The sequence below is a fragment of the Nyctibius grandis genome, chromosome 4, assembly GCF_013368605.1.
Source record: "Nyctibius grandis isolate bNycGra1 chromosome 4, bNycGra1.pri, whole genome shotgun sequence".
Classification (NCBI taxonomy): Eukaryota; Metazoa; Chordata; class Aves; order Nyctibiiformes; family Nyctibiidae; genus Nyctibius; species Nyctibius grandis.
In genome coordinates this window covers 97,934,997-97,959,044 of record NC_090661.1, presented here as the reverse complement: position 1 = coordinate 97,959,044, position 24,048 = coordinate 97,934,997, and the positions used below count along the sequence as shown (strand labels likewise).

Here is a 24,048-nt window from a genome sequence, read left to right as displayed (position 1 = left end):
TATGCCCTTGTGCCCTTTTTAAATAGGAAAAGGCTTTTGATGATGGGTGTGGAGAAGGGATTGTCTGTCAGTCATTCATTTAGGTGAAGGAAGATTGAGCCATAATTCTGCAGATGCTGCTGTGGGACAATGGAGCACAATAGAGAATGAATAAGACACTTGGATAATGTTAAAGCCTTTGCTGCCCTTGGCAAAGCAGCACACTTGGCTTTTTGAAACAAATGATCACACCTTTGATCTCTTTTCAAGGAGTGGGGGTTTATGTCATGGTTCCAAAGCCTGTGAAAATATTTCTGAAGTTAATCCTACTGGTGACCTGCAAAAGAAGGGATGGGTGTTAGATACACCTGCGCGCTAGCTGCTCTGTCACCGGTGCTCATGGAGTTACCATCAATGTTAGTAGGGGTTGCAGTTGCAGAACTGAAAGGATAGTTGACTTTTCAGGGGTTTCAGATATTTCTTTGCTAGTGCTCACATAAATCTTAACCAGTGATTAGAAGGAAGGGACAGAGATGAAAGTGTCTGGTAGCGTATAAACCTGAGCAAAATCAAAGGAGATTAAATATTTGCCACATAGTATACATTCAGGTAATACACATCACTGCCAAATAAAGATCACTTGAAAAATACGAAGTGTTCTTTTAAATAGCAAAATAGAATGTATTTGTAGTTATAGTTAACATTAGATACAAATTCTTCTTTGTAAGCCGGTGTGAGCCCGTTAGCTTTGATGAAGTTTAGTAAGCTTCCACGGAGCTGACTTTGCTTCTCAAAGCAGGTGAACAGTGCAAAGAGCTTTGTGCTTGCTTAATTACTAAGTTTTCTCTTCAAAAACAAATATAGACAAAAAAGTTTTTCAACACAGTAATGTTTTAATTTTTGGTATGGAATTTGGTTTTCATATTTTAAATTATGCTAGCCAGATACATTAACCAACCAACCAGAGTTTAATGACTAGCCTTCGGAAACTGCAACTTAACTTGCTCTTTTTCTCCTTTAAGGTGGTTTCCCCTGGAGTCCCGACAAGGGAAGAGAACTAAAGACAGAGGAGAAATAAAGGTCAATATTCAGTTTATGAGGAATAACATGACAGCAAGTATGTTTGATTTGTCAATGAAGGACAAAACCAAATCCCCTTTTGCTAAACTAAAAGACAAAATGAAAGGTCGAAAAAATGATGGGACATTTTCGGATACATCCTCTGCAATCATCCCAAGTACTCACATACCTGATGCAAACATAGAGGTATGTAGTGGTGAAGTACAAATGAAATCTAAACCAAAAAAACCTTTCCTTTTGGGGCCTCAGCGGCTATCCTCAGCTCATTCGATGTCAGATTTAACGGGATCGCATGTCTCCTCAGAAAAAATGAAGTCCAGCACAGTTGGCTACTCTCATCTTTTCAGGCGTCAGCTAGAATCTTTTGGTTCAGTTGATGAAGGTGGTAAGTAAATCTCATACTACGTATCTTGACCATTATAATTACAATTCACTTCTATTAGAGCATTCAAAAATCTGTTTCTTTAGTTTACGAAGCAATTACAAGGCCAAAAAGTTAAGAATTATTGCTGACCTGTTTTTTTTTCACTTCCATTAGTTGGTGGTAACTCATAAATGCTGTTTCAGAGCATAAAGAGTAACTTATATTGATCATAATTTATGATAATGTATCATTTTTCTTCTTATGTCCTCATTTGAGAGTATTCTAGAGGGAACTCCGGGCAAAATAATGCCCTGTAAACAATAAAAGTCTGTTTAAAAAGTTGAAAACTCTCCCCAGTTTTAAACCTGATTTATACGAAGACCTGAAAATACTTTGCATTGTTCAAAGTTATTATGCAGCAATAGACTACTGTCGCTTTCTGGAATGGCACACTAGTCACGGTTGTCTTCTTTGTAGAACTTAGTTCTCACACAGGGAACAAAATTTTGCTGTAGCGTCTATCCATAAACGTTTCTGAACCACGAAGCCAAGGCCACAGCTGTTCTTTTTTTTTAAAATAGCTTAGTTACTCAGCAGTGTTTTGAACTGAGACTCAATTGCAGAGCTTCTAGAGCTAAGCTAAAATGGGTTCTCTGCATGTCAAACTATGATATAGTGTCTCATTGATAATATACTAATGACAGATTGTTTGCAGGGAGTCTAAAATCTCCACATAGAAGGACATTGAGTGTTGATACTTCTAAAATGAACCAGCTTGACAGCACGGTTGATGAAACTGCACTTGAAGCACAAAATGACCCATTTACCAATGTGAGTGCTTCGTTACCCCAAAAATTTGCTACGCTGCCAAGACAGAAGAATCCGTTTGAAGAAAGCCCAGCAACATGGGATCAAAACATAAATCTGTTTTCCAAACCTGTCGAAATCAGAAAAGAAATTAAAAAAGAGAAAAAAGAGAAAGTTAGTCTTTTTGAAAGAGTGACTGGAAAAAAGGATAGCAAGAGGTCAGATAAACTTAGCAATGGGGGATCAGACAGTTCTACTGACTTGAAATCACCTAGTGCGTTTGGTGAAACTCATCAGGAGAGTTTTGATTATGATTCGACTAATCCGTTTCTGACAAACTTCAAGCCTACAAGCATGTTGCCATCTTCAAGGTACGTTTTTGCTGTATTTTGATCCGATATCTTGAACATGTTATATAAATGAAAATGTGAAGTGATGAGGAGCACAATCTTTGTGCTTCATATACATTTATATCATTGCTTATCTGTCTCTAAGTAAAAGTTATGAACTTTTAATACAGTTTGATCTTTTCTTCATTTTGAAGTTACATTTATATTACTGATATGTACTGTGAATGTTTTTGGGTGCTTGTGTTTGTGGAAGACCTTGTTCGTGCTTCAGAATGTGTTCTTCCTGAGAGTCTGCTTTCACTGAACACTCATTGCTAATTATTACACTGCTCTAAGTCAAGGTTTTAGAGGGAAAGGTTTCAAGTCTAAGGGAAAGATGAAATGGAATAAATGAAAGGGTGAAGAAAATGTAAGTAATGAAAATAAATCCTGTGGATGTCACCATTTGGGAAAAAAATGGATTTAGATTCCATACATTACAGCACAAAGGTTGAAGACCATTCTGTTTCTAAATGGGGGCACATAGATGGGCACTTATCATGCTTGAATTCATTTGGCTCACTGTAGCTTTCCTGAGTTCCTGTGTATTCAAGTCATTGCACAGGGCAGCAGTTTATGTGCTCAGCAGAGTGCATTAAGTTACAGGGGCTGATAAGAAACTTTGATTTAAATAGTCCATTTTAATATTTGTTTGTCTATCAACAATTAACTTGTTTTCCTTAAAAATAAAAAAACAAGTTTATCCCACAGTTTGTTTCCTTTCTGGCTTTTGTTTGCTAGTGAGGAAAATATACTATATTTATATTTATTTATATACACACACACACCCCTGACATATACTGTTCCCAATAGATAAATATTTAAGCAGTTAATTATTTAACTTTCACTCGTTTTAATTCTCTTTTTTTTTCTGTATATTAATGCCAGAAATTATCAGTCCTTTTTTTTCAAGGTAATGATTCAGTTCTATTTAGTGACTTAAATTTGGTAGAAATTGAATTAAATTAAAATGCTTCAAACTGAAATTTTAAGACTGTAAAATAAATTACTGTTTTAAGTGGAAAACATGGTTCTAACAAATTTACATTTTCCCTGTCTATTAATTCTTTAATTAATGACACAGTAGTATTTTCTTAAAAAAAAAAAAAGGCAATTTGTTTCTTGTTATCTTGTTCCTTAAGATTTTAGAACAGATTGATCTTATTGTATCCCAACTCAGTTTTATTGATAGGTTAGAATGCATGCACTCCTGGTTTAAACTTATAATCATTTTCTCAACAAAACTAATCACAGATGTGAATTAGATAAATGAACTGAAATGGAACGGAACTGCTATAGAAAAGATTCGGTTGCTAGAAGCTCATACAGACTTCAATGAATTATCTTCTTAGCGTCTTCTACGAGTCAAGTCAGTTCCTAGTGTCTTAAATAACATGTTTACAGACAGAGCCTTAGAATATTATTTATTTAATAAAGGATTTCTCTAGATTAGCGTAAGGTTAGGATGTAGCTTGGTTTGTCAGAAGTTAAACTTCCATTTAAATAAGCTCCTTTAAAGAGAAGTAATTTAAATAACAATTAAAATTGCATAGCATTTAATTTTTTTAAAATGAAAAAATGTGTTCAGGCAGATGCTAGATATAAGTAGTGAAATCTTTTGAAGTTCTTGAATGCAGTAGATCTTGATAAATATAAATCTTTAATGGTAATCATGATGGACTTTTTTTTCTTTATTTTGTAATTAAAAAGCTCATCACCGTGCCCATTCAGAAGGACTGTAGTCATTTGTTTCTGCTCTTTGTATGAGTCTCTTTTACTAGTTCTTGACTTTTATGTAAACGTAAACTTTTGATAAGAAAAATATTCTGTTATTTTCAAAAAGCCAAAAATAGTAAACATTTTGACCTTTTCTATAAGACAGCTATTATGGAATAATATCTAGCATGCAATAATTTGTTAGAAGCTCTCGATTTTCATATGCTCCAGTATTATGTTCAGTGAGAATCTTTTAGAATAAGTGCACTTTCTTTCAAATGTGTCTTGTACAATGATTTTCTTTTGAAGTAGAAACTAATACAAAATGTGCATATTTAATAAGTTTACAGTTTAATAAGTTTACCTTTTATCTGTGGAGGATTTGTTGAATAGAATCCATTTTTAATTTTTCAAACTAGTAATACTCTGAAGAAAGAATTGTGTAAATCTGTGGGCACAAAATAAATGAGGTTGAGTAACAAATTCAGTATGCAGAAAGCATGCACAGGGAATTTAGGCTTTGAGTTGTTTTTTATTTACTCAACATGCTATTAAGCTCTTTTTGGTGGATACCATTTCCGCAAATAAGCCAAGCAGTATCTTTTTATTAAGGTGTGTCCAAAATCAGTGTTCTGGTGTGGATGAGGAGTTTGCTTTGCAGGTGGATCTCCCAGTTAACCCCACTTAGCTAAGCCTTTGTTTGAGTGATGGAAGGGTCCTGGGGCATGTGAACTGGATTCCTGTCTGATGAAGCTCAACTGGAAGATGTATTCCAGGAGCACACTGTAGCCAAAAAAGGGTGTTCAGTCCATGGGACCAGGCTAGAGGTAGTGCAAAGTGGAAGAAAAAAAACCTCACAGCAACTCTCTTCTCCCACCCTCAAAATAAAATAACCAAACCCAACTCCTTCATGTGCAGAGTGTGAAGGTCAGGTTCTTAGCACCAGTGAACCTGTAAAAGTTAGTGGGAGTCTTTTCAGTGATTTTGGTGAGCTTTGGGTCAGGCTTGAGTCCATCCTAATTAACTGGGTTTGGTAATGTTGACTAAGCAGTAATGATGTGCAGGACAGCAGCTCATAACGTCTCTAGCTGATGGCTGGGTGAGTTGCAGAACAGAGTTGCAGAACAGCCCTTCACCCAACCAGTCAGTGAGTGCTAACTGGCGGTATGCATGCTCTGTCACTAATTACTCTTATTTACGAATTAAAAGAATGAAGATAAATACATCTTCCATATGTTTTTTAGCTGCTGATACAGAAAATGTAGAAGTGGTTCAGCAACATTTATAGGATTTTTTTTCCAAAAAGCAAGGAGTATCCCAGGATTATTTGAAAATTATTATGTATTTTTATTACTATTATTTATTATTGTTATTTCAAGAAGGTTTAAGAAGTATTTTGGAAAAGCAAAACAAAACCTGCCTGGTTTGTATATAGTACTAGTCATCAGGAAATCACAAAATACAGACCCATAATTTCTGTTAATCTCTGCTCTGGCAAAGGCTTGTTCCATGGCTTTGGCTAAATCACTTAGTCTCCCTGCTCGTGATGTGTAAAATGGGGATGATATTTTGTTACCTCTTACAAATGCTGAGTGCATAAATTAGTATTTTTTAAGGGTTTTATAGATACGGTATTACAGTATTACGTAAGTGTTAACATTGGGGTTTTTTATTGTCTGGTGTAGGTGTAATATAGATATTTATGAGCTGATGTCTTGACAATTTAAAAATGCTGCAGTCTCATAGTGAAACAAGAAACGCTGTTTTTGCAAATGTTACAAAATCTGTTAGTTCCAGAGGATTTATATCATACAGCTAATGAAGAATTTTTAAGCACACAATATGTCTAGTATTTTTAGCCAGTATTTACCAACAACAGTTTAGTCTTTGTACTTCCTAATCCTCTGTTTTGAAACTTTTACCTAATATTATCTTAAATTGCATTCATTGCAATGGCTCTCAAGAGGTTAATTTGCAGTCAGGAGCCACGTGGATTTTGTATTGAACACAGTTAAAGAAATTGAGGGTACTCCTGGAAAACAAAGATTGTTTTGTGCCATGGCCAAACCTTGTGCATCGTTTCTCTGAAATTGTTTGTGGTTAGGAAAATACACTACAGTAGGCTAATAAACCGATGTGAAAATTTCTCAATTTACACCACTTGACAAGTGCTAAAAGAAAAGCATCTTTAATTTTAATGTGTTATTAGGACCTTTTTAGAGAGATTGTACAAGTTATTAACGAGGTCCTCTGAGACAGGAGACGAGTAATTAACAAGACCTACAGAAAGAGAGTTTAGGTAATTAACAAGATCTTAGGCACTGGACACGGGGAAACAAATAGTCCAATATTTAAAGCTGACAGGTTGTTACTAGTCTGATCAAATCTGGGAAACTGAATTGATAGGTGTTTGGGAGCTTTCTAAGAAACATTATATATATAATATATATATACATACACACAATATAAGTCTGTGACTGTATATACATATATGTGTACATATATGGAGAGATACATTAAAAAAACCTTTTAAAGTAGCACTTCCATGACCTAAGTATTGTTAGACTTAGAGAAAAGAAGACAAAGCTTGTACTTACATACTGGTTACACTTTATTTCAAGTTCTTGCAATAAATACGTTATGTTCTAAGCACTATGGAAGGTAGAATAGTGGAGGAGAAAGAAACGTGTCTAACAGCATTCACTGTAACAATTATGAACAATGCTCATATTTATAACATTAGTTATTGGTCAATTGGAGCATAAAATACAAAAAAGTTATTTAATTTTTTTCTGTGTTCTTGTACTGCTTTAGCCTTTTCTAAAAATTGCAACTCAAGAAAACCAAAACCCCAACCCTTGAACTCCTCTCTTTTGCATCTTTCCACTTTGTCATTTCCAAATGCAGTTATTTTCTTCAGTGTCTCTCCCCTATACTGTCATCACATATAGGTATTAGAGCTGCCTGCCTCTCCGGTGATGCCTGTTCGAAAAACAATCAGTATCTGCAGTTTCCTTTTTCCCAATGGATGCAATGTTTGAAATAAGCAATTTCAAACATTTGATATCTCCATTTGGTATTGTATTGGGGGGAAAAAAAAGGTGAGGTGCCATGAAAACATGAGGCTCTTGATAACTGCAATGTGTTAGAAGCATATTAAATTGTTAAGTCTGAAGAACAGCTGATGTCTGTTACAGTTCAGCAAATATTAAAATTTTGTTTGTGTGATGGTCAGAAGCTTTTGAGAAGTCATGGTGTTACTCTGAATTTCTAGGTTACTGCTTGTCAGTTGAGCTATGTTAGTAGACCAGGTACCTGGCTCTAGTCAACTGCAGTTGTAAAGTAAAACCTGTTAGCTTAAGCCACAGTGAAGCTTAAGTTATTAGTGCAATAACTTCAACATCATCAAAGATAAATGACTATTAAACGGTTTCAATCTCACCTGTTACCTATGATGTACCAGAGGCATAGTTACTGGCCACAGCTCCATTGGAATGAACCCCACAAGTTGCCTGATCAGAGCAAAGGGTTGTAATGGCTGTGAATTTCCTTACCAAGTAGGTCATCCTTTTCCAGTGTACAATACAACTCACTGTTTTTAATTTTTGTATGCCTTGTTCAGTTGATCTCTAACAAGTTTATTACTGTGCTTGCTTAAGAAAGTTTGTTCTGACATTTTAACGTCTATTTCTCTGTTAGTCAAAAAATGACATCAGGTGAACTATTTTAAGAATTTTGTTTCCTCTGTCAGTGTTCACATGTCTTATTTTAAGAACAGTGCACTTCTGCATTGCTTTTCTTGAAAGGGTTTTTTTCAGTTCTCTACTGAAGTTTGACTAGCTTTATTTCTAGTCAAATACCATTATCTATAGTCTAGGTAGAATATTGATAGTCTAGGACATTATTATACTGTAGACTATTAATTTCTGTTAATTGTGTGGTAAAGCTGTTGGTTGAACATTCTTATAACAAAACAAATACATTACAGGTATGTGAGAGGTAAGGGGAAACTACAAAACAAGCAGAAGTCATGTAGCGATTCTTAGTCTGTCCTGCCAAGGCTGTCATCCGATTAAGAACGATCACTGCATGTGATGAGAGAATAATGAAATCTTTCTCAAAGCCACTACAAAGCAATGGTCACAGTATTCGTAATATTTGTATTGCTACGATTGTTTGGAGCAATCAATTACTAGAGAGATATTGTAGAAATACTTTGTGTTAATCTTTACTTTTGCAGACTCTCCACCAGCAATCACTCCTAATTAGTTGTCTGTTTTAGGAACGCTGTTTTCTAAGTTCATCCTGCTGGCTGAATGACAAGATTTTTTTCAAGCTTTCATTGTCTGTTGGTGCACATTAGGGCATGTGAAAGCTTTTTTGAGTGGGTGTACGAGGCATTTTACCTGTCCCAAGGGGGAAAGCACTGCCTGTTCTATTCGCTTTAAAAAAATAATTAAGTGGTTATATCCAGTTTCTTCATTAATAAATGCAGAAGCTATATAAAATTGATGAACTTTTATTTTTTTCCTGTTTCATTATAAGAACTAAGGGTTAATGCTATTTTTTTAAACATTCAAAAATGGTTCTGGAAGTTTCAATACAAAATTTTACTTTAGGGTTAGTTGATCTTTTTGGTTGACTTGTAGATCTCTAATAGTAGGGTCTTCTAGTGGAGGTGCTGGCACAGCTTTTAGTATAAAAGTTTTTTAGTGGTCTCTTGAGAATAAAACTTCATTAGTTTTTTAGCCATAGCACAACTGCCTAGTAAAAGGAGGAATATTTAAATGCTTAAAATATAAACTTTTTATGTAAAACTGTTGTTTGTTTCCAGAACCTTAAATTAAAATTCAGTTGAGTGCAGTGTGTGAGATCACTTTTGATTTGAGAATGTCTTCTAAGTCCTGAATAATAAATGAATTTACATGGGTGATGTGTCCAGCGGTGTGCAAGTACAAGTGCCATTGTTTTCAGATACTCCTGTTTTTGGAAGGAGAAGGCTAGCATTCTTGTAGAGCTCATGAATGCAGCTCTGTATGCCTCCACTTCCCTTGATCTGTCTCCAGCAGTATCAGACACCTCAGAATTGGTCACCAGCCTGTTGTGGATCCCAATTCATGTCTGTTTTCAAAATGGAAATGTTTATACAGAAAGACAAAATTTTGTTAAATTTTTCAAGTTGTTTTAACTGAAAGTTTCTGTGCTTCTATATAGTTGCATTGTCGTGTTTCTACTGCACTAAATTTGAGATACACGTGAGCTACAAGAGAAGAGGCTGCTTCCTTGAAGTTCATATTGTTCAGGACCATTATCGAGCACTGTATTCTGAAACTGTAACTTCTTTATCTCATGGTGCTTTCTGCCATCTTTACAGGGCTCCATAAAGTGCAGCAGTATACTCATGAACAGACCATTTCCAAAGTAGTCTGTGTAAAGAATATGTAGCTTGAAAACAAGTGATTTGCAAAAAGAGTGTGTCTTACATTCAAAGTTCAGGGGTTTTGGTTCAGGTTCTTAACTCTTGGCATGAGACTTTATAGTCATATTAAGAAATGGAGTGATAGCAGCAAAACCTGATACTCTTTTTGTGTTCTCCTGGGGTTACACAAACTCTAGAAGGCCTTGGAGCATGGTTTGACAGCAGGACAATTTATATAGTGAAGTGTCTTAAGTGATGTTCCCCAGAACCTGATTGGGAAATAAATGGTAATATGCTTACTCCATGCTTGCTTAGCTGCCAGACATGACAGTCATTCCTTCCCAGAGTATAAAGTGATGTCTGCATTGCCAGGCACAGCAGGCTAATAATATTCTATGGAAAGCAAAGTTTCTGAATTTCATTAACTGTATCTGATTTTATTCATGTCTTTTGTTTTTCTAGTACATTGTTAATAACTTAAACTGTATCCTAATATTTCAAGGTTTTGATACGTGTTGTGAGAGTCCAAAGAAGAATGCGTAAGCAATGTAATAAGAATCAGTCCAAAGACTGAGAAGTAGGAATAGGAATAATTTTTCAGCTCTAATGGAAAATGAACATGGCAGAGCTTTGCTAATAACTTGTGCATAGGTGTTCCATATTAAAGGAAAAAACCTGAAAGCTCACACTGAGCGCATAGGTATTATGGTTATTTTACAAGATGTCAGGTTAACAAAGAAGATTTCAATACTTTGAATAGTAAAGATTAATGTAAATATTGTAGTTTTAATTTCTAATAGTATACAGTACAATGATCATATAACTAATACAAATAGCTAAAGGTAAGTAAAAAGCTTTTGCTCCCTAAGAAAATATGCTTTCCATACAGCATAATTTACGAGTCTGATTCCCATTCATTATGTTGTCAGAGTAAATGGTTCAGGGACTAAAATGTTTAAATCAGTTATAGGAAAGATTTTTTAAACATTGTTTTAATCTCGAGGCATTTAGAAGCTAAATATTTAAGCAGCCACTAGACCTAATGTTTGAATTTTTAACTACCATTAAACTTCAAAAGACAAAATTACAAGCTCCAGTCATAAACTTGAGCCTGTGATACATCCTAAACTCAATCCACTGTATTGAAGTTTCTATACAAACTGCAAATAATCAACATGCAATGGTATTTCACTACCTCATAAAAAGTAGGTGTTATGAAAAAAAAGTAAGAGCTTCATGTAGTTCTAATGAAATGTATTTAAATAGGGAAAATAATGAGAAAGTATAAAATAATATACTTGTTATGATTGTGAAAGTCATCCAAAACACTACAGAATCAGCATTATTATATGTCTGTCTCTGTTATGAGTATATTCTATTTTTATTTCTCATCACTTTTCTCCTCCCAGGAACATGGAAATGAGGAAGAGTTCTCATCTCAGATGAGCTAAAATTTAAATCCAAGCTAATAAAACCCCAGAAATTCAAACAAATTTTACTATTCAGTAAAAATGTCCATGTATAGAAAAAGTTGCAATAAAATAATGAATACGATTTAATCTGGTAAAAATATCTGATATAAAGTAACTGTTAAGGAAACTAATTGAATTCCCAGATGAGTGACATGGAGGACAGGACTAATTTCTGTGCTAGATTGAAGAAGTCTATTCTTCCTATAGTGGGGTAGGGGCAATGTAGAGGTGGGGTGGCTTGTTTGGTCTGTCACCTGCGTGATCCTATTGCAGCTGATTTTGAAGCTGTGCTGGTGTGGTTTACCTCCCTTTTACTAGTTTTTAACTTTATTGAAGGTGATTGGAGTGAATGAAAGTTTATTAGCTGTAAGAGACAAACCATGGAGCTTCTGTTAAAAATCATTATGGGACTGGGACATCCCCTTGAGGCACATGAGACTCCACAGTGGTGGAGCAGGGGGCTTCTTGCCCTGTCTGGGTAAGTGGCAGAGGTAGAAAATTACTTGTTTCTTGAGATGATAAAGGACACAGGAGCAAGAAGATAGATGAGCTCTTTTCAGTGAACAGAAAGAGGAGCAGTCAAGCCAGTTTGTGTGGGTTGGAAGGTATGTCCAGTAAGGAGGCGTTACACTCAGATATGACAACACCTGTGAGTTATACACAGTGTTAATGACGATGAGCCAGAGAAACCCAGTTTGACTTTAGTTCTCCGGGTGAGTCGGCAGAAAGTCTATTTGTTAGAACAGAATCATCTTTTTACTTATAAACTGAGCAAATTCAGTTTGAGCATAGTTGAGAAAGAATAATTACAGAACCCCACAATGCCACTTTGTTTTACAATCACCGTTCACAGAAAACTGCACTCAAAAAAAGCTAAAAGAAATTTTTTTCCCAAGCTGTGAACATAGTTTTTTTCGTGGTTCTATAGCAAAAGTTCCCTGCCAATTTGTCAAACCTTGGGGAAAAAACAGAGATGGGACTATAACAAGCATTATCACTATGAACTGTGATTGTAACACAGCAAAAAAAAATTACATTATTTTTTATAATTGCTTAGATCAATGATTGCAGAGTGCTTTTAGGAAGTCAAGAAAATGGCTGCTGGAAGGAGGCTTATGATGGCTGTACAGCTGTGGGCTGTGGTCCTAGAGGCGTGTTTTCTTTAAGGTATTATTAGTAATCAAGTCAGATGGTAACTTTAGGGGTGTATTATTGTGATGAAATTTACATTCAAAAATAAACACTGTAATGACTTTCAAAACACCAAACATGCAACTCCCCCGACTGTATGCATTAATAATTTTACAGTATTTTCTTTCAAGGAATTACTTGGTCCTCAGACAGTGAATTATGTGTATGGCGGTGAGAGCCTGCATCTGCTCACGCTCACCTTGGGATGGAAGCGCTGGCAGGAAACCCTGCAGGTCTCAGCGAGGCTGCGGAGCTCCCATCTTTCTTAGCAGACAATCTGATTTAAAAAATGTTATATGCAATCTCAGCACCTGTTTCTTCCTTGAGAAGCAGTATATTTTCCACATACCTCTATAAAATATGAGTAAGAGTATTCATGGGGTTTGGGTTTTTATTGGTGAATATTTTGTTTAATAGTTTTTCATTTTTTGCAGGTATATTCAAATTGCTTCATGTGAAATACACAGATGTACCCTTTTGTAATTGCAGTTACAATATTCACAATGTTATGGAAATGATTGCAAGTTTTTTTAGCTAAAAAAACAAAAATAGTCCATATTGCCAGGGATTTATATTTCTAGTTTTCAAACGCAACATTTTGTAGTCATAACTGCTGCTTTACTTTTAAGCTGCTGCTATGAAAGAGAGTCCCAGAACTTATTTCACAGAAGCTATAAAGTCATTCAAGGCAAGGAAAGATCTTGCTTTTTTAACCTTTCAGAAAGTCACTCAGTTGAGCAGTCAGGCCGTATTATTCTATATCTTGTCTAACATGAGGAAACAGTCCCAAAAGAAAGATATCCCAAATTAACGCCACACTTCGTTAAATAGAGACATTCTTGGTTTTCACCAAGCTAATTCGATCCAGTTCAGTTAACTCATTTTTTTTGTCCTTGGATCACAAAAGGCAGCCATGAATGAAGCAAGTTCATCATGTGTTTGACACATCAGTGTGAAACTAAAAGGCAGGCTGTGAGGGAGGGTTCCTGCCTTTAGCTTTTTAGACAATACCCGATGAAAGAGGCCCCTCATTCAAAACTGGTCTCCAGCAAACTAGGCAGACTGCTGCGGATCACTGTTACAAACAGGTATAATGGGAATTAGCCAGAACTTGATTCATCAGACACCTCTTGATTTCTAGTTGTGACTGTTCATGTAATCCAATCTTCATCTAATATCCTCAGTCCAGCAGATGGGTCATGAGACTTCTGTATGAGCAAAAAACTGCCTGCTTTGGAAATGAAAAATAATGTACAGAATAAAAAATTGTAATGTAAACCAAATTTTTTTTACAACAAAAAAGTTCGTTTTTATGTTTTACATAATTTACATTTGTAAATTACATCCCTTCCACTTTTACACCATGAAATATATGGCTTATAAATTCAGATGACAGAGTGTGATGAACAGTCGCAAAATACATGTTCCTTACTTTAAGCTACCTTTAAAATAAAAAAAAGCGTAAACATATTTCTGTAACTTTTTGCATTATTTTGTCAACAAATGTCATCCTTGACAGCGGGTACATGCAATCCAATGAAATAGTTTAGTCTGTGATGTGAAAGAACGATGTTTGCTATGATGCTACCAAGTAATAGCATTTGTGAGCCATATCCAAATTCTGAACACATTTTCAGAGTTAGTTTTCTCTCCACTTGCTCTAGCAAGTACATAAGAACATAGCAGCACTGATTTTGGAAGATATTTGCAAATAATTACATCAACCTGAGAGACCAGTGGACCGTTTCGTAGGCCTGACACTTTGACAATGGCTGCTTTTATCAACATCAACTGCACTTCTGCGGTTGAGGAGGGAAAAAATCTCAGCACAACAAGATCACAAAATAGCTTTGCTTTTTGCATATGGGGGGTAATCACTAGGTTTGTAAAATAATAGATTATTTACTCAGTTTTAAGTATGAAAGAAGTGTTAATAACAGAAGATGGCTTTTCAGCTCTGACTTAAGCTGATGATCTCACTGGCGTTTCTGAAGGACCTTTTTTCCTATAGCAGCTGCCATGAAAGCTGGGGGTTTTGTTGTTAGTCTGTAGGGTTTTGTTGTTCTTTAACAATCTCATCCCAATGACCTGTTTCCAGAATATTTTAAAGTGTCTCTATTACTTAGAAGCTCGAGGTAAGTCTAGAGATAAGAGAAGAGCTAGGGAAGCCCAATCTGTAATATCCCTTCTTGCATTTCTGAATTACTTACTCAAATTTTATGACAAAAAGAATATGAAAAATACAAGGAAATTGTGAACAAAGACTATATGAAAATTTCCATTAACTTTGGATATTTTCCTACTTTTCGTAAGTTCGACAAATCAAGAAAATAAATAATATTAAATATTTTTATAGCTATATACCTAATTCAGTAGTGTCTTCTAGTAGATGTTTTGGTCAGATAAGTATGCACTGCTAATAATTGGGGGTTTGTTTTTTTCCCACAGTTTTAATGTGAATCCTTCTGGCATTGAGGACCTCAGGAAAACAATGGTGAGTTATGAAATGTTATGGAAAGCCATCAGTGAATGCCAACTAATTGGCGCTTGACACAATATAAGCTATTATTCTTGTTTAATCTCTTAAAAAGAAATGTTGGGGGTTCTTTGTTTTTCTTTTGACATATCTAGGGAATCTACTTAGCAAATTACAGGCTTAACATAAATTTGGAAATCAAGAGTTTTACACTCTATGCAGTGTAGAGAATATGTATGGTATGATGATGTAGAGAAGAAGAGAAATATTAGATATTTGCACAGAAAGTAAAAAGAAAACTGTTGCTTTGAGGTATTTCAGATGACTCTAGAGGAGCGATGGTCAGGTAAGGGACTCTGCATTAGGCAGTGATGTATTAGTTGACCTAACAGGAATTTTCTGTCTCTATAGTCAGAGACTTGAAGACTGTCTTTAGATGGTCAGTCAAAATGGAAGTAATGAACTGATACATGACAGGATTAGTAACGCAAATAATAAATGAACAGCCTCGCATAAAACACTAAAAATAGAAATACTAGCAGTTATTATTCAAAATACTCTTTTGACTCTAAAATACCTAGAATAAATTGTGTACTAAGAGAAGACCAGAAACATCCCCAGATTTCCTATGCAGTGCCTTTGTTTGAAGGAAAATGTAGTCTTACTAGATTTTGTTCAGTGAATAGATGAAATCTTTAAAAGTGGGTTTGTTTTCAATCTTTATAAAATATAGAAAACAATTTTGACAAGCAAACATGACTTTGTACTGTTTGGTTTTGCTGGTTTATGTAAATTACTTGTAATAACATTTGATGTTATTGTAAAAGCCCAAGTTTTTATAATGTAAGTAACTGGTGGGAGATGTCAGCGTATATGCAGGCTGCCTTTGATCAGATAGTAAACTGAATTCTACCAGGCGGTTACTTAATCTCTGACAAAAAGCGACATCAAAAAAATTGATTTAACTTAGCAGCTATTGTCTGTAAAGTAACCATAATTACAGTTTCCCTGTGCTTGCAAATGTACTACCGCAAGTCATGTAATCTATTGCTGGTAAAAGCATCGGTTTAATTCTTTTAAGAAATAAGATGTGAATTGTTTTATTTAAAGGATTTAAAGGTGATAAAAGAAATCCTTGATGATTTTTCTTTTGGAATACCAGCTATCCTAAATGTCAGTTGTAGGATTATGAGGTGGTGCTCATTTAATACATAATACAAATTAGGAGAAGAAACTATATCGCAGCAATAGTTTTGAATGAAACCATTTGAATATTTTTTTTTTAATATTCAAGATTGCTTTCTAAGGTGTTTGAAGTAATTTATTATTAGGTTCTGCAGTAATAGCCCTCACCAAGTTATTATATTTCTTCCTTGTGCATCACATTTAGTAATTATGTTTGTATGTCTTCTACTCTGGTGCCAACACCTGTCTCTGAAAGCAGTGTTTAAATGGGAGCAGTAGCCAGTTGAAAGGGCAGTGTGAGCTCTTTAAGGCCTAATTAAGAACTGAAAGGAAGATGAAGTAAGTAGGACAAAAGATGTGAAAGTAGCTTAGATGATATTCCCAGAGCAGAATTCCTCATTAGAACAATAAAGAGATGATCAGAGATTGCCAGGCCTTCATTTTATCTAACTCCCTTTCCTCTGGCTGTCACTGTGTACCCCAACAGTATTTTGTAGCTGAGACAATTGTTCTTTGCATAGCTTATTATTGAGAATCTTTTTTTTTCTTAATAATTCATTATAAGAATAATGTTTTGTATTAAAATTTTAATAGCTGTTTTTGTAAAGATATAATTGTTCCTTATCCATTTGAGTATAACTTATTTGCTCAAACTGAACACTTAAAATCTTCTTAACTTTAACAATATTTATTTCTAAGTACTAACAACCTTTAACTAGAATTTTGTGTAATTAATGTGATAGGTTGTTCCCCCTGAAGATCTCTATATAGCATGTGAATGACAAAATATCTTTAAAGCATATGTATTACACATAATTTTCCAGTAAACTTCATATAACAATTAAAGACATCATTGCATCTTAATTCCTGTTCCTTTGCCAGATCAGAAAATTAGGAAAACCCTATGTTTTAGACATGGAAGTGTTATTGATGTCTCTTCCAATGTGTACAAAAATTTAGTGCCATAAAGAGAAAATTTTTCTTCCTTCTTGTAGAAGAAAATGTGCTCTAAAATATAACAACCACAAAGTGAAGTTATTTTCTCTTCTATACTTGTTGGAAATCAATTACTAACCAGTTTATACATTTCATCAAGCTAAGCATTTTAATAAAGTGGGAGTTATTGATCACTTACAATACTGTAACTTGATAATAGAGTTTAAAATACTGAATACACGTACATAAATGTGATCTTAAATATCTCAAAAGTAGTGAGAAACCCTTAGAAGCACGTATTTTCAAGATCTACTATTAGAATATAATTGATGGAGAGAGGCTGATTGATCTGTCGTACTTTAGCCTATTTGCAGTGCCACATCACTTTTAATTAGGTTTATTTGAAAACTTTGGCCACCTGCATATTTTAATGATTCGACATATGCCAGTGTGTAAATATGGAGCTGTATGGAAAGGAATGAAAAGGAACAAAGCATGGAAAAGGAATGAATATGACTTTATTATGTGGTGTGCTTCCTAGCTGCGCAAGCTTTATCATTTTTAATGACAAGTTTCAGCTGTAAACAAAAGCTATCTTGTGTTCTTCTTCTGTCCTGTTAGAGGTGCAGAATTTGAGAGGTTAGATTATTTTACTTAGTTAGAGGTTCCATATTTTTAAAATGTCTCTGTTTCTGAATCAGATAAAACTTACATCTTTGCATGTCTGACAGTGCTAATACTTTTCTAAACCAACTCTCACAATCTTATTCTCAGTTGTACATTTCCAAATATTTCACAATCTGGTTAGTTAAGGTCACAGCTTATTCTTCTTGACACAGAATAAGATGTTTATAGTGTTTTGGATCGCATGTTGCCCTTTGTTAGGGGACTAATTTGTCCATCTCTGTTAATACCTGCACTTACTGAGTCATCAGAAATCATTATAGAAACAATTCTGGCTTCCCTACTTGCTTAATTCTGGGCCCCTCCTGTTTTAAAGCAAGGAAGCAAGATCTTTTAGTAGTACATATTTCTGTTTTAAGTGCTCTGGTGCAAATAAGATGCAGCCTTTTAACTTGACCTTAAATTTAAAATTGAAAGTTTTATTATATGATTCAGAGGCCAAGGCCTGGAGAACCACTGATGACTAAAAGTAGAATATGAAAGACAAATGAGGGCTGATGTCATTTAAAGCCAAGTAAATGTTTTGCTATGATATGCTCAAAAGGCGAGAACTCCGGAAAGTTACAGTAGGATTTGAATTCTCAGGGCTTTCTCTTATTCTTCTATAATTAAGGTTACCACACAGTCAGTTTCCCAAAATGGACCTGCTAACTGTTCTTGTGGTTACTGCTCATATGGTTGTTAACTGTTCTCTCTGAGAACAGTATTTTTTTCTGAGATAACAGTGTGGGAAACTTATTTTAAACTGAGCAACCTATCTCCAGTTGTCTGCTCCAGTGAGGGTATTGCAAGGAAAAGCTCTAGAGCAATTGGAGGTATGTTGTCTAAGAGGCGTTGCTTCCGCCGAGAGGCGTGCATGAGAAACATGACAAGCGATAACCCATCAACTTGTTCAGAACACAGAACTATTTAATAAAATCTGGTGTTTTTTTCAAATTTATCTGTAGGATGGAAATCCTTTCGACGCCACTGCAGGATACCGTAACCTTACTTATGAAGAGGTTTTGCAGGAACTGGTGAAACATAAAGAGCAACTTAAGAAGAAGGACACTCATATTCGTGAACTTGAGGATTACATTGATAATCTTCTTGTACGAGTGATGGAAGAAACACCTAGTATTCTCAGAGTGCCATATGAACCTTCTCGAAAAGCTGGCAAATTTTCCAAAAGTTAAGATAGTGATACTTGGTGGTACTTTCTGCTGAATACGTTAGTGGAAGGAAATCACACTTTAATATTTTGACTTCTCTTCATTCCTTTTCTCCTAAGAAATTTCAGGAATCGGGGGAGGATGGGACTACAGCGTGGGAATTTTTCATTTGTTTTTTACTCCGAACACTAGCAGGGACTGCCAAAAGTAATATTCTGTTTGATTACCTAAATAACTTTTTTTTTCTTTTTGAAAACACCTTTACGTACAGAATACTTGTGGTAGAGTAAATAATACACATTAAATATGTCCATGCAGTTTATATAATAGCTTAGTGTTCACCATATGGCAGTTTCAGCTGCAAAGCCTGTGCTGTTATGAATGTTTTCTTGAATGATTATTGCTATTATGCAAATATATTGACTCTGATAGTACAGCATGCCATCAAGACCACTGTTTTCAAGCCAGTGCAGTACGCTTTACTAAACCTAAGTGTGGTTTGTTGCAATGGAATGTAGTTCGTTCTACACATATTAGAAGAAAACAGTGATGCACAATCTTTGCAGAGTAAATGCTGTATTCTGTACAATGTGCTTTTTTTGTATACAAATGTAAAAAATACCGTGCCATTTCAGTAATGGCACATGCTGGAATCAGTTATTTTACACTTAAATGCTGAATTTTGTGTTTAATGTTGAACTTTGGTAGTGAGCTCATGACATAAGGTTGTTTTGAGGACCTTTTTGTATGAAGTTATTGCATGCCTTTTTATATGTTAAAGTATTTGAACAGTGTTAGAGATGGAAGTAGGACTGGAGAAAAGTATGGAATAAAGATATGGATACTTTGTTTAGTCAAATTCTACTACAGTGAAAATGTAGGAGCAATGAACAGACTGACTTAAATAGACATGATAATTCAAAAAATACAGAACCGACTCAATTTAAGGTTGAGTTTTACATGATATATATCTGTCTTAGGTTTTTTAAATCTTTAAGTATATGCCTTTAGAAATAGGCTATGTTGCTTAAACACATATAAAGCACTTAGAAAGGCTTTTCATTAAAAAAAAAATCTGTATTCCTTGTAAGTACTTCTAAAAGTCAGTTTTCATTGAGGCAAATGAAAGACGAATGTAGTAAATGTCTTCGTGATCATTTAATAATTGTTTGTAAAATGACATATGAAAAAGGTATCAATTATTCAATAAATTGGCAAAATATAGTGATGAACGTATAATGGGAAAATACTGTAGGAGAAGAATCCTCACAATATTAACATAAATAGATTTTAATTTTAATTTCCTTCTTAAGAGTCTCAATTGGATTGTCTGTTGCTGTAAAACAGTAAGATGGTATTAAGAAAAAGTACAGAGAATATTTTAGACTTGGATTTAAGAAAACTGACTGTCTTCTCTTCCTCCTCTTCTTTTTCTACACCTGATCTGTTTTTTTCTTACAGCACCATATAATGGCCCTTGTTGAGGAGGAAAAAAAGCTTGAAATTAAATTCCAATTTTTTGTTGTTGTAAAAGATCTAAATATGTTTTCATTTTTAAAACTGCAAAAGTTAGTAATACCTTGAATAATTATGATCTGGAAAAGTTGAAAAAGTTCTACTATTAATGCTTTTGGCAATGTTAGTATTGTGTGACAGTACAGAATTACTCTTGTTAGAAAAAAATATTTCTTTGTACAGCTGTTCTCAGATTTAGTTTACTACTTTTTTGCTTTTTCTTCTTTTCTTCTTTTTTTTTTCTCTCTTCCTTCTTCTTTTTATTTTCTTCTTTTTTTAGGAACTACCTCCCATCCCCCTAGCACTATGTCCCTAAAATTTGTGCAGTTTAAGTGTTCCGAGCCCAACATTGGGATCCCTTAGCGTAGATCATTGTGCCTGGATGGACCCTGAGTGATTCAAGCCCTACCTAATTGTAGTGCTTTGCAATTAGACATTGGTAGCACAGCAACGGGCCCACTTCATCAGGTAGTCTCTCTTTTGACAACCTAAGGATTTATCAAGTTCGGTACCTCACAAACCACATGAATGTTCTTTTGACCCACTTAAGATCTACATGACTGTAAATTTGTTGTAATATATTCGAAGTGCCAAAGGTTATGTACTAAGTTATGGTACATTTACTGTTGGAAGTTAGGTTTTGCACTCAATTAGATTTTAATTTCCTAATTACACCAAGATGTATTTCAGTTACTCAGTATTTTCATAAAAGTTCTTAAACATTTTCAAATGTTTGGCCGAAGCAAGTGGTTGTCTCATATTGTTAATGGGGAAGTGTTGTGCAATTGTTTTGAATTCCACAGTCATTTTCAAACTAACTGGTATGAGACCATCTGTAGTATCTACAATGATTAAATCATACACACCAATGGGGTTTAACAAATAAACTAACCAGAGAATACACTCCAATGACTTTTCACTTGCAAGCCAAGTTATAATTATTAAAATGAAGCTCTACTATATTTAGCACCTCTGAAATCACTTCTTTTAGAATGTAAATGTAGAATATCAAACTGCATAATTGACTAAAAGCAGATCATTTGACATATTTGCATACCAGGAACGATAAGCAGATTAAAGGTAGCGAAAAGATCAATTTTTGTGCATTAGTGAAGAAATTTAGTGAGGCTTTGAATGTTCTATCTAGGCTTTATCTGATCTGTAACTGAATAAAAGCACCTTTTGTTTCTAACAGTTTATCAAGAAAGAGGGGAGAGCGACAAATGCAGTTTAGGAAAAGGTAAAGTTACTAAGAGAGGCAGAATGGGACATTTACAACTATGAAAATATTTTTATGGGGTTCTTATACCTAAAGATATAGGCTGCTTTTGGAGCAATTCTGGAAAGATTACATGCACGTCATTTTCTGCTTAGAAGGAAAATTTTAACATTTTTCTATATTTTGAGATTGTTTTTGAAAAGCATCTTCACCCCACATGTATTTTTTGAACCATGCAGCTTTTGAATGAAAACATTTCATACAGAGTGATTTATGTGTTGAAAACAAATAAAGTTCCATTTCTTTCATAGGATAAAATTGTAAACTTTCTTGCAGATCATTTTAAAACCATAATAACTTGCCCATTACGATCAGTCTTTCTTGCCCTTTAAAATGTAGGGATGAAAATTTTGGACATCTCCACATTATTTTGCTTTTTTCTCTCAAAAATTAGCGTAAGAGTTCATCTGTGCGCACCCTATACTTTGAAATTGTCCTTTGAAACATATCCTCTGCTCATAGCCATGTACTTTACTTTAAAGAACAAATGTTAAGGCCATACTTTAATGTTGTAACAAATTTAAACTTTCTGCCATTTAAGAAGGATGTTTAATATTTATATATGTTACCTCTTGCTGCTGTATTTTACATTTAGCTTGGTTTTTCACCTACTAATGAATGTAGCATTCTGCCTAGATTATACATAACTACATTTATTGCTGTTGGCTCTGTATCAAGAATTATTTGTAATTTTCCAGCTGTGAAAATGTTGCCTTGCATTTGAAAAGGTTTCATGATTTGGGGACCTAATGAAAGTCATGCTCTTTAGGTACTAGTCTGCATTTCTTTCTGTACAGGATGCCCTTTCTTAGATGCATCTTAAAACAAACAGAACTGCTGTCTTAATATGTTTACTGCTGCACTGGAGGTTTATTTACACTTCCAGCTTTAAAGAAAAATTATTGTCCTATATCAAGTATATGAAGTAACCTCTTGCTTTTTTGCTCTTTATGCATCCATTACTATTGTAGATATGATAGAGGCGTTAGCTGTGGGCTTTTGAAATGGTGATATTTAAAGCATGTTGACTAACTTCCTCCCTTTGAAGTACACGGTGAAGGATTATAGCGCTGCTGTGTGATGATGCTAGATTTAAGGGTCTTGTCAGCACTTTTGGTATGAAACCCTATTTTCAGGGAGTTGTAACTTCTAAATGTAGATACAGTCACTGGAAGTATTTAATATGCAATAGGTAGCACTTTAATCTGTTTATGAAGGGTTTTGAGATTTGTTTCTGTTGAAAAAGTCTCCTAAAGCATGGTGGGCATTTGCTTTATCTTTCATAATTTGTACATTGAAGAAGCCACTGTATGTTACAAATGGTAGAGCCATTCCTATTCATCTTAGAACCTTCCAGTTGTCTTGTATTACAATGTACTCTAAAAAGCTGAAGATCCAGGTTATATAGGAAGTCTGTTAAAGATATGATCATTACTTGTAACTTAAGGGTTGATTTTGTCTCGTGCAATCAATGGTAGTTTGTCTACATTTAATAACGGTACAGAATCACAACTATATGCACATGTGAGAACTATAAACTTAGAATGCATGAAAAACTTTATTTTTGTTTCATTATTGCAACTTCAACTCCTTTAATTTGATTAAAATGTTATCTTAATATTTTAATTTCTGTTCATGAAATAAATATTGCATGTCTAACACTAATAAAGCACCACAATGCACTACTGCAGTATTTCTTGAATTGTGATATTAATCTGTGTTATGCAAAGCATGTAACTCTTAAGCTCTGCTTAAGTACGTGTTTGTAAGAACCATGCTGTTAAGACTTTCAGACCAGAGAGAGGTATTTCCTTAAGGACAGCTCTAAATGAATATCCCAGCTGTTTGCAGGGTGGCCATTAAGGGAAATCTCTTCAGTAGTGTCCAAAACTTATAATTAGTGAAAAAAAATGGCATGTATGTCTCTTTTCTATGACAACTGCAGTGTCTTTAATGCACCATTCCTCTGATTCTGTGGTTGTGTAAATATTGCTAGGAGATGGTTGGCGCTGCAGGCCAGAATCGCGTTTAGTGTGAGGACAAACACTGTTCAAATTTTATGGACAACACGATGCATATTTCTCTTCCTACTTGAAAGAATAAAACCCAGCCAGAATGACAGAAAACTGGAGCCTTCTCCCTCACCTCCCTGCCCCATAAGTATTTTTTCAATCCTCCCACAAGTTTTTCAACACACTCCTCAGGGAAAAAAAAATTCTTTTGCCTGTCTTCTTTTCCTCTTCTTTGAGGCAGCAAGACAGCAAAGTCTGTCCCCTCACAATAGCAGGTTTTCTGGATGCTAAGGAGATATGAAGAGTGGTCCTGGCTCAGGAGAAGAATGCTGTGAGTAGCTCACCCTGTTACATGAGGAGGCTTGAATTTCACTGGGATGCGATTCCTTTCCT

The 24,048-nt window shown here is 34.8% G+C and overlaps 1 protein-coding gene across 1 annotated transcript in view; it reads left to right on the top strand.

Annotated features, from left to right (window-relative positions):
• Positions 1–23,463, top strand: part of RAB11FIP2 (RAB11 family interacting protein 2) — a 34,388-nt gene extending 10,925 nt beyond the window's left edge. Inside the window, exons 2-5 of the mRNA XM_068399809.1 lie at positions 1,002–1,444; positions 2,139–2,601; positions 14,866–14,911; positions 18,646–23,463. Of these exons, the coding sequence (XP_068255910.1) occupies positions 1,002–1,444; positions 2,139–2,601; positions 14,866–14,911; positions 18,646–18,873 (1,180 nt within the window). The 3' untranslated portion in view covers positions 18,874–23,463. The remainder of the gene's footprint in view (positions 1–1,001; positions 1,445–2,138; positions 2,602–14,865; positions 14,912–18,645) is intronic.
• The last annotated feature ends 585 nt before the right edge of the window (positions 23,464–24,048 follow it).